The 12075-nt window shown below is 42.9% G+C and overlaps 1 protein-coding gene across 1 annotated transcript in view; it reads right to left on the bottom strand.

The window, feature by feature from the left end:
* Positions 1-12075, bottom strand: part of Pla2r1 (phospholipase A2 receptor 1) — a 114887-nt gene that overhangs the window by 32116 nt on the left and 70696 nt on the right. The window contains exons 12-13 of the mRNA XM_005346449.3: positions 5471-5673; positions 2042-2187 (exon numbers count right to left, since the gene is read on the bottom strand). Of these exons, the coding sequence (XP_005346506.2) occupies positions 2042-2187; positions 5471-5673 (349 nt within the window). The remainder of the gene's footprint in view (positions 1-2041; positions 2188-5470; positions 5674-12075) is intronic.

Raw genomic sequence — 12075 nt, forward strand, 5'->3', positions numbered from 1 at the left:
AACAAATATGTCAAATTGCAGAGCCCTCAATAAATCAAGCAATAAAGCCTAATTGTATGATGAACCATCTCACTAAGATAATTTTCTGAGAATAATTTTGAAGAATTAAAGATTTAAGAGACTCAGAAGTTGTGACAGATACTTTCCCCTGCTCAGCACAGAGAAGCGCAATCCTTCTGCAGGGTCGCTTCTCACACATGAAAGACAGGGACCAAAGTCAAGTGCAAGCCAGAGCATCTGAGGTTGCTGGTGCCTGTGGGGGGGGGCACTGATGATGCCAAACTCCTAAGAAAGTGAGGGCGACCTCTCGAAGGTCAGGCGTCTCCATAGCACAGGCTAGAAACCAGCCTCGCTCTCCCTACACTGGGAGTGTTTCATCTATTTCCCCACTGATTTCAGCGTTCTCGGTTGTTCCTGCTCTACTGGCTCATGGAAGACAAATTGATATTTATTTTCTCTCCACTCATTTTCTCGATCGTGTAATTTTTAAACAACACACATTTGACACAGCCGAATTCCCTCGGTAGCGTGGGCAAAAATAAAGCATACATTATACAACTTCTGTACTTAGATGTTGAAGATCAATAATTTGAAAGATGCACAGAATTCTACCAGGAATTTCAAGTGTAGACCCTTATTTAGCCAGAAAGCACATTGTTATAGTTGATTATGTTGAAGGGAAATCACTTATGACCTGATGTGTGGACAGAATATATAAGCATATCCTCCCAAGGGATTAAAGTATCAAAGCACAACAGAACATAGGACAGTGGAAGGTGGAAGGTGCCCCCATAGCTGCAAACAATCCAGCCAATGGGGAAGCTTCTTTGACACCAGTCTCACGAAGTCTGAGGTGGCCTAGAGGGCTCTGTATCCCAAGATGCCCAGGATGTAGGTTCTGTCTGGAACCAAGGGGTCAACCAGTGGCTCCTGTAGGGATTAGCAGTTCTATGGGATGTTAAGAAGCATATTCAAGAGGGAAAAAAGCATTTTGCAGAGAAAGAGCTAGAAGCCGCCACAATACTAATTACATACCATATTTCTAATGCTGTACGTTGTTTTTTTAATTTATCTGGTCCCTCTGATACTATATCCCCTACCCCCTCTCAAAGAACAATAACAATATCCCCTCCATCAAACCCTTCCCTCATGGAATTACTCTAAGACTCACACTTGTTCTCATCTGCAAGGTTATTTTGTAAATGCTAAAGGTGAATAATTTGATGGTTGATACATATTCGCTTATGGAAGTGCCCTATGAAGCCATTAGGTTTCTTACAATTTAAACTTGGTTGATAGTGTTGGGAATTTAGCTCAGTGGTGGAGTACACAGGCCCTGGGTTTGACTACTAGAAGAAAAATACCCACAAACAAACCAATAACCAACCAACCAACCAACCAACCAACCAACCAACCAACCAACAACCAACCAACCAACCCAACCAACCAAAAAACCCAACCAACCAACCAACCCAACCAACCAACCAACCAACCAACCAACCAACCGAAAACTACATTTCTACGTTCACCAGCATGGACATTCAAATAATGGATGCACCCTGATACGTAAACATAGATCCTTATTCAAATACACAATTAGAGAGCTACACTTGACTTTGTTTTAAATTGTTGGAACTTCCCTCCCCAGCAAAATCTTCACTGAACTCTCATAAATTGAATGAGATTGTGTTTTCTTGGGAGCTAGCAAGCAAGGACCTGGAGCTCTGTCCAAATGGTCCCTTTCACTCCAAGACAAGACTTTGAAATCCACCAACCCAGTTACTGCTGGCAACAAAGCTCTAAAAATCTGACTGAAGGCACACGATTCTGGATATCCAATACGCAACGTGAACTTGATGCCGTATAGACATAAAACTGTACAGGGATATAGTTTTTCTCTCACAGGTTTTGACCAGCTATTTTTTAGGCATGAGACAAATACTTGAGGTTTTAACAACCACTTGGGATACTCATCCCCCAAGAAGCCACTACTAGCAGACAATTTTTGACTCTGATTTCCCCAGAATTAGTAAGGGTTTACCGGTTAAATTTTGAATGTAGAAGCTCATTCACAAACTCTTCTTCCTCTATATGGGCAAAACTTGCCAACTGAGCTCCGAACTCCTCGCAGAAGAATTCGGCTTCTCTCCATGATCTTTTCATCAGGACCTTTTCACTGTGAAACACCTGCAGGGCAACAAAACTAGAGTAAAGCTGCCAAGTTCTGTGTAAGGTTGTTTTCTTTCTTCTTTTGGGGGGTGTGAAGGGCAAGAAATGGAAGGCTTTGTGCAGGCTAAGCACACACTCTTTCCACTGAGCCAAACCCCTGCCCCTTCATTATTCTTCATTGAAATTTTGATCTGAAGAGGTAACACATACCCTCCTTGGCTTCTTTTTCGCTAAACCTCTTATGGCAGAGATAGAGTTTTCTCTTAATAAATGTCTGTCAAGATATGAAGAAAGTCATGCCAAGAGACATTAAACACCTAGATACCTGGTTTAGACCCAGGACTCCTTGTCTCCAGAATCTAGCATTTTCATTAAGGCAGCCTGTCTATGAACCAGTTAGAATTTATGGAATGACAATGAAGTTATGGGATCCATCACAGGCAAGGAGACACAAGGTTGAAGGCCCAGAGCAAGCCTATTTCTAGGGTCTCTGTGTCTTTGCTGAGCTGGCAGCTCCATGGTATGTCTCTAAATTCTCTGTTAGTCCTTAGCTGTTATGGTAACAGGAAGCAGTCCCGAGCCTCTGCACCCTTGCTGTTTGTAACTAAGGTCATCAAGCGTTACCTTCTGATACTGCAGGGACACTCTACGGCCACCTTTTGCCAGGCTCTGATTTGCTGAGACCAGAACGAATGCCTCTCCAAGTCCTGTGGACCACAGCACAGCCTTTCCATCTTTTAAATTATATGTCAAAACTTGCTTCCTTGGGGAACCTCCCCCCGAATCTCTCAAAATTCATGAATCCTACCACCACGCACATCAAACACACTGTGCCTTTGCTGACACATCAGGGGGATGGACAGTAAAGCAACACTGTACTGGGAGTCCCAAGACCAGGGATTGATTTCAAGGCTGTCAACAAATAATTGTGATCTTGTGCAAATCACTCCATCACACCTGCCTCGGTTTACTCAACTCTGAAGTTTAACTTATTGCTCCGTGACATCATGGCTGCGCCTTTTGCTTATGAATTTTATGTAGGGATTTCTTGAGTACATTGAACCAGAGTGAATCCACTTGTGCTTCCTGCTATGTCTGCACCACAGTATTCTGGGGGAATACTGCCTGTCTTCATCCTGTGTGTGCCCGGCTGATGAGGAAGAACTTTTTCCACAGATGTGGAGAATTGTTACCTGAAGAATGAACCAAGAGAAAACTGCCAAACATAAGAGCAATTTTTTAAATGTATGTATTTCTAGTAAGAAGGTTGCAAGAATTGGTTTAGATCTAGGCTCTGAAGCTGATTTGCAAACAGACATTTCTTCAAGAATTTCACTTGTATATCACATGTACATCTCATGTGTAGCATGAATAATAAAAACCCAGAGACAGATTGGGGTTCAACCTGAAGATCAGAAAAGCAAAGCAGCCAAGCCACTAGAGAGCTCTTAGGTCTGTGAAATCTTCAGACTGAAGGAGAGCGAGTTCCTGTTCCTGTCTCATTCCGCCTTATATTCCTCTCTAGTGCTGGAATAGAGGTGTGGACCACCACCGCCCAGCCTCTGTGTCTAACTAGTATGGCTGCTGGGATTAAAGGTGTGCACCACCACCGCCCAGCCTCTGTGTCTAACTAGTATGGCTGTTGGGATTAAAGGTGTGTGCCACTACTGCCTAGCCTATATGGCTGACTAGTGTGGTTGCTTTGCACCAACCTTCAGGCAAGCTTTATTTATTAAAGCACAAATAATATGCTACAACTAATAAGGCTGAACATTCTTAATCTGGGATCTAAAATATGGAACTCTGGGAGTGACATCCTCACTTTCTGACTGTCATAAGTAGGTAGACCATTTCATGTTCCAAACATTGCATAAAACGACTGCCAGGCTATGTGTGCATAGTGTATGTGAAACAAATGAATTTTGTGTTTAGACTTACGTACAAACCCCATGATATCTCATTATGTATATGTAACTATCAACACCTTAAACCCAAACTCTTCTTACTCTGAGCATTTATGTATGTGTGTATGTATGTGTGTGTATGTGTACATCAACTGTCTGCATTACTTTGCTTGATCTTCAGGTGTCTAGCAGGCAGGCTTTAAAGTCTATCTTTAGTATAAGAATTATTTCATAATAAGTACTTTATGCATGGGCTTACAAACAGTACAGAACGGCACCATTCTAATACCCACTGAGTGTTGGCTTCACTTATTCGGTATATGCTGGCAATATAAGCAGCATTGACTAGTATCTTTGTGTTGGGAGCAGTGAGACCCCAGATCCTGAATTTCTTGTAATCCCCTGATCTGAGTGCCTACAGCTGCTCTGAGCACGAGACCTTCAGGAGTTCCTGATGGCAGGAGAGTGGTTTCTGGTGGGTTTGGCTGGGGCGTGGCTATCTCTATATAATCTGCCCCTGAACACAATAAAGGGGACATTCTTGGGGAATTCAAGGATTCGCTGTCTCTCTGTCTGTGTGTGTCTGTGTATTTTAACCTCCAGCCCCCTTGCCCGAAGCTCGGTAACTGGGTGCCAGCGCACAGAGCGCAGACAGGGGGGTGCGGTGCGAGGCATCTTTGTTCTTATTATAGGAAGACAATTCCATTAATGACCATGGCTGGCCTTGCTTTCCTCTTCCTTGATTGCAGTTTTAGTCCAGAATGTATGGAGAATGCAACACCCCGAGGAAAGGAGGAACTGTCCTTGTCCCTCCCAGAACAGGAGGAGGTTCTGCGGTGTTTTATTCCAGCGGATCTATGTGGCTCGTGAGGCATGAAGGCCAGAGAAGGGGGCTTTCCAAAGCCCTGGGCTGCAGTAGGGAGAGAGTCCGTCTGCCACCCTGAGTTGCTTTCCTGAGCCTTGAGAGACAGGCTGTCGAGGTTCCTAGGATTCTACGGTTTCTTTTGGCTATCTGTGAACAGTAAAGTTGTTTTGCCTGAGCTGTGGGCCTGTTCTGCCATCCTGGACTTGGACTATGGTAAGTAAGATTGCTCAAAACCTTCCCGCCAGTCCTAAGGACTGGTCCGGCATTTAGAGTCCTTTCCTAGGGCTGATGGCCAGTGCATAGGGTCCTTTTCCTTGGGTTCAGTACTGATGCATGGTATTTCTGCCTTCAGTGACACTGGGGCATCTGCCATCTTTTTTTTTTTTTTGTATTTAGAATTATTTGGAATGTAAACATAAGGAGAGAGAGGCAATAGATACTGACTGTACCAGGCACTTGTAAGAAAGAAATCTTAGAAAAGAGAATAGGGATACATGGACCAAATGAATATGGCAGATAGCCTTGACATTACCTTGAAGCAACTGGCTAGACCAGACTTCGACTCCCAATCGGCATAGCATTTGCGAAAGGGCCACCTTCTTTCGAGCTCTGTTTTATCCCAGGTTTTGACTGGCATCTTACACAGGGACATTGCCTTAAAGTTGCTGCAATCCTTCACTTCCCAGCGACCAAGTGGACTTCCTCCTCGCATGACAACGCAGCCACCACTGTAGCCTAAAAGCAGAAGTCAAGCATTTTAATATGCAATGATCATAACATTTTTGTGCTCCAAAGACATCTCTCCGGAGTGTTGAATAATAGACACACCATAATGAAGCACCGGAGAAGAACAACGAAGATGAAAAAGGATGCTTGATTGGCACCATTATCTCGCTTCTCTTCATCTCTGGAGAGAAGAACAGAAAACAGAACCAGGAGAGAAAAGAAGCTGTGGAGCCTGAAATTTGGACATTGTCTGCTTTGAGCTCAGATGGGAAATGATGGGAAATGAGGTGCTGTTCTGATGTGGAGCCCAAGAATGCCCCACTGCTCGGGGACTTGCTTTGTAGCCACACTACGAACATCACGATGCCAAGTGCACAGTGCCCATCCCCTGAGAGTGAGGTGCACCAGGGCAAGCTAGTCACATGAATAATGGATTCAAGGCAGACAAGAAACAGAACAAAGACCCAGACTCTAAGCCACCCACCATGGAGAATGGGGAAAATGAGGTAGACTCTTTTTATTTTATTTTATTATTGATTTTTATTGAGATCTACATTTTTCTCTGCTCCCCTCCCTGCCTCTCCCCTCCCCTTCAATTCTCTCCCAAGGTCCCCATGCTCCCAATTTACTGAGGAGATCTTGTCTTTTTCTGCTTTCCATGTAGATTAGATCTATGTATGTCTCTCTTAGGGTCCTCCTTATTGTCTAGGTTCTCTGGAATTGTGATTTGTAGGCTGGTTTTCTTTGCTTTATGTTTAAAAACCATTATGAGTGAGTACATGTGATAATTATCTTTCTGGGTCTGGGTTACCTTACACAAAATGATGTTTTCTAGCTCCATCCATTTGCCTGCAAATTTCAAGATGTTGTTATTTTCTTTTCCTTATCCATTCTTTGGTCGAGGGGCATTTAGGTTGTTTCCAGGTTCTGGCTATGACAAACAATGCTGCTATGAACATAGTTGAGCACATGTCCTTGTGGTATGATTGAGCATCCTTTGGATATATACCCAAAAGTGGTATTACTGGGTCTTAAGTAAGGTTGTTTCCTAATTGTCTGAGAAATCACCACACTGATATCCAAAGGGGCTGTACCAGCTTGCATTCTCACCAGCAATGCAGGAGTGTTCCCTTTACCCCACAACCTCTCCAGCATAAGTTGTCATCAGTGTTTTTGATCTTGGCCATTCTTACAGGTGTAAGATGGAATCTCAGAGTTGTTTTGATTTGCATTTCTCTGATGACTAAGGATGTTGAGCATTTCTGTGTCTTTCAGCCATTTTAGATTCCTCTGTTGAGAGTTCTCTGTTTAGGTCTGTACTCCATTTTTTATTGCATTATTTGTTCTTCTGATGACCAATTTCTTGAGTTCTATGTACATTTGGAGATCAGCCCTCTGTCTGATGTGGGGTTGGTGAAGATCTTTTTCCATTCTGTAGGCCGCAGTTTTGTCTTGCTGACGGTTTCCTTTGCTTTACAGAAGCCTTTCAGTTTCAGGAGGTCCCATTTATTAATTGTTTCTCTCAGTGTCTGAGCTACTGGCATTATATTCAGGAAATGGTCTCCTGTGCCAATGCAATCAAGTGTACTTCTCACTTTCTCTTCTATGAGGTCCAGTATGAATGGCTTTATGTTGAGGTCTTTGATCCATTTGGACTTAAGTTTTGTGCGTGGTGATAGATATGGGTCTATTTTCATTCTTCTACATGTTGATATCCAGTTATGCCAGCACTATTTGTTAAATAGGTTTTCTTTTTTTCCATTTGATATTTTTTGGTTCTTTTTCAAAAATCAGGTATTAGAAGGTGTATCCAGGTCTTCAGTTCAGTTCCATTGGTCCTCCTGCCTGTTTTTATGCCACTACCAGACTGTTTTCAGTACTGTAGCTCTGTAGTAGAGTTTGAAGTCAGGGATCGTGATACCTCCAGAAGTTCTTTTATTGTACAGGATTGTTTGGCTATCCTGGGTTTTCTGTTTTTCCCCATGAAATTAAGTACCATTCTTTCGAGGTCTATGAAGAATTTTGCTGGGATTTTGATGGGTATTACATTAAATCTATAGATTGCTTTTGGAAAGATTGCCATTTTTGCTATGTTAATTTTACCTATCCAAGAGCATGGGAGAGCTTTCCACTTTCTGGTGTCTTCTTCAATTTTTTTCTTCAAAAACTTAAAGTTCTTGTCATACAGGTCTTCCACTTGTTTGGTTAGAGTTACTCCGGGATATTTTATATTATTTGTGGTTATTGTGAAGGGTGGGATGTTTCCTGAATGGAACTTCTAATTTGGAGCCTTGAGGCTGGGATTCTAGTCTCAGCACAAATATTTAATAACTTAACATTTGAGTGGATTAATTAACTACAATAAGTCTCATTGAGAGAGATAATTCCTTTTCTTCTCACGGTCCTCGTGAAGATCAAATGAAATAATTACTAAAAAGGACTTCGTGAAACAGAAAGTTAAAACCATTCCTAAACTTCTTATGGGCATTTTCGTTACAAAACAGGGATTTTTTTTTTTTTTTTTTTGGTGACACAGGTTCTGCTGTGTGTTCAAGAATTCTTAAAAGGTTTGAATCAGCAAGTTTACAGTAATACTTTTTTTTTGTCGGCCTTGCATTTTGCCTCGCTTCCCCACATTAGACAATGATTAACTAGCTATGGTTTTAGATGATGTGGATATTCAAGTCGTCTTCATTAGTGAGGAAGGAGATGTTTGTGGCCCACCGTGAAAATGAGAAGTCCTGCAGGAGTGTTATTGGTATTCTAAAGTGGCTCACTTAATGTACCATTTGACCCAAATTTTAACATCTCAGCCCCAGAGAAGCAGTAAAATGTGTAATAAAGGGAGGCTGGGCGAAGGGGGATAGAAAGGGAATTTGTAAGTCAGCTCATGGGGAAGCTTTCCAGGCCAAATAATAAGGGAAGGGTAGAAGGGCAGAGGCAGGTTTCTCCCAAAGAAACTGCTCTTCCATCGGATAACTCCATTCTTGTTGGAGAAGGGTAGCGGTCATCCTTTTCGTTGGCGAACCCCCAAATCTCACGTTTCAATGACTCTCTTGATCCACCTTTTCTCCCTCTTCCCCTTCACCATCTCCCTTAAACATCAGCAGAAAAACTTTCTGTAATTAAGAAATTATAACTCACGATTCTAGACTTTTCCATGTGAAAGCTGTCACAGGTGACCTCTTTGGTCCAATTCTTAAATATAAACAAACTAATCAAGACATTTGTGGTATCAGGGCAGGAAAGAACTACGCTGGGCCGTGGTACCACTAGACCATTATTTTACTTGGTCTGCCCGGTTACTTCCAGTTTCTTTCCACAATTCTCTCATCTTCAGATGGAAAAATTGAGGTGCGAAGATTTTAATGATCTCCACAGGCCACAGAGTTAGTGATCCTAGCCTGAAAACGAGACTTATCTGCGTCTAAGTATGAGGTGGCACCGAGGCCTGGAGATGTAATCAAGACACAGTCGCCAGGAGGAAAGAGTTCTCTCGGGTTATGGCTCCCATGCTGTTGCTTAACTCTTCTCAACTTGACATGAACTGTGAGGAGGGAGCCTCAGTTGAGGACTGACCTCCAACAGAAAGGCCCGTGTCATGTCTGTGGGGCATTTTATGGATTGCTAATTAATACAGGAAGGCCCAGTCCACTGTGGGTGATGGTATCCCTGAGCAGGTGGGCTGGGCTATAAAAGAAAGGTAGCTGGAGGGAACAAGCCAGTCAGCAGTGCTCTGCCACTGTCTTTGCTTCAGTTCCTGGCTCTGGGTTCCTGTCTTGAGTTCCTTGATGATGGACTGTGGTCATTATTTGGTAAGTCAAATAAACGCTTTCCTCGGAAGTTGCTCTTAAGTGTTTTAAAAAGGTTAATGAGACCTAGCTTCCTCTTGTACCGAGCTCCCCCTGGCCCCAGTCCCCTCTCCCTCCCCCCACAGCGTGACTCTCTCCCTATGTGGCCACAGGATTCCTTGAAGAGCTCCTGTCATGGGTCACCTTGTTTGACTCTAAAGAGACCTGGAACTGTGCTCAGAAACAATATTGAGGACATCCTCAGTGTGGGGGGTTTCTTTTCAGAATCCAGAGGCGCCTCAAGCTGTTTGACGACTGATTGGTGTGACAGGTTTCCCAGCCCCCACTGTAAAGGGCACTCTAAGCAGGCAAATCTGGCTTGCTTTGCTGGGATACAGCTGCCCTGAACTGGCAGATTACCCCTGATTTGGAAGAACTGGTGTAGCACAAATTCTAGGTAATCTTAATAATAAAAACCTGCATTCAGCTATAGGAGTTAATGCTGGAAGATAAGAGAAGCAGAGTGGCCAGCCATTAGAGAGTTCTTACCTCTACAATGCTCAGACCAAAGGGGCAATCCTGTCCTCAGACTGCATCCTCAGATTGCAGTGATCACCTGTCTCTTCCTGCCTTAGATTCCTCTCTCTGCCTAGCAGTATCTCTTCCTGTCTCTACCTCCCTAGTGCTAGGATTAAAGGTGTGTGACTCCCAAGTACTGGGATTAAAGGAGTGAGCCACCACTTCTTGGCTGTTTCTCTTTTAGACTCGATCAGTTTCGCGCAGCTCACGGTGACCTTGAACTCACAGAGATCTGTCTGCCTCCGACTCCTGAGTGCTGGGATTAAAGGTGTGCACCACCAATGCCTGGCCTCTAGGGCTAACTAGTGTGGCTAGCTCTGTGCTCTGATCTTCAGGCAAGCTTTATTTGTTAGATAATAAGTAAAATATCACCATAAACTGGGGGCCTGGCTGGCAAACATCAATGACAGAGAGTTACTTTCGTGTAGAAATATCCCATCTGTAAATGAAGACACTCCTGGTAGGCCAGGGAATGTTGTTTGCTAGTAGATCACATGCCTATTAGGAGACCCCGAGTTTAATCCCCAAACCAAAACAAACAACAACAAAACCCCAACTCCACCGAATCAATGAATCTTCATATTGCTCATCAAACATGCCCTCTCACCGCAAAGAGAAAACTGGGGATTGTGTTACTTTATATAGAACAAACAACTACCTAAAAAATAAAATTTTCTAAAATAAAATAAACCTCAATTTTGATGAGGTCTTTGGTGAACAATGAAATATAGACTTTAGAAAAATTTATAAGATGAATATCCTCTTAAATTAGTTAATATACTTTTAAAAAAAGGGATGGATAGAAAATCTAGACATTACAATAAACTTTAGGAGACTTTATTGACCAATTGCAGGGTGCAAATGTTATTTGGGTCCTCATTCAAACAAACCTTAAAATATACTATATAGTAGTTAAAATATTTGTGGGGGGGCTGTATAATTTAGATATTTGGGTATTAACTGACAGAAATGTTCTTGACCGAGAAGGCCTTCTATTTTAGTGATAATACTGCAATACATGTGGATGAAACAATCATCTCTTTCAAGAAAAGTCTCAGACAGGACTGAGGTTAGAGTTGAGAAAGCACTTGCCATGGCTCAATAATTGCTTGGTGTTTCATTGTAATACTCAATGAACATATGACAAAGTTGGGGAAAAAAATGACTGAACTGTGATTTCACCATGGGTTGGCCATCTTGTAGGCATGCCTTAAGGACAGACTTGGCAGAATTTAGTAAAAGCTTTGGGCTTCCTGTTCAGTGGTCAATTTAGGTAGTCAGTTTATGCTGGATTAAGAGTCTGACACAGGGCCTGAGCTAATGGATTCTTTTGTGACAGGCAGGAGAGGAGAGGCGATTTACAGTGGTGTTTCTACAAGCTGCACTTTAAAAGGGAACAGAGAAACACAGGGGCTTTTATATTGCCATTTTCTCCAGAAACGATTTACATTTTCGTCTTATTCAGAGACAATTTACTCCATGTCAGTCAGTCTGCACAGCCATGCTGAGCATCACAGCGTTAGTTTTGCTTCAGGGAAAAGAGAGAGAGTAATGCCACTCAAATAAATTACCGCAGAAACTTATGAATGACAGGGCGCTCAGCTTCATTTCCGGATTTTAGACGTCTAAATATGCCCTGAGGAAGTTAGCATGGAAAACCAAAAATGTCGTCTGCTCAAAATGTATTAATTTATTTTGACAGGTATAGACACTCCTAACCAAATTCCACGGGATATAGACGCGATCCCGAGTGATTCCCTTTTAACTGCACAGTGACACAGAGCTGTGCTGCTCTCTGTCGAGCAGTGGGGCTCAGAGCGCAGAACGAGGAGACTGCCCCGCTGCTCCGGCTGTGGTGCTTCCTCTCTCTGAGCTGTGGCAAGTTGACAGTCTCCATACAGATTTCTTAAATCGGTGCTTACACACACACACACCAGACAGCCTACACCCCACACACATACACACACCCACACTCATACCAGGCACACACCACACATACACACACACACCATACCCACACACCACACACACCACACACACA

This window comes from Microtus ochrogaster, chromosome 4 (genome assembly GCF_000317375.1).
Source record: "Microtus ochrogaster isolate Prairie Vole_2 chromosome 4, MicOch1.0, whole genome shotgun sequence".
Lineage (NCBI taxonomy): Eukaryota > Metazoa > Chordata > Mammalia > Rodentia > Cricetidae > Microtus > Microtus ochrogaster.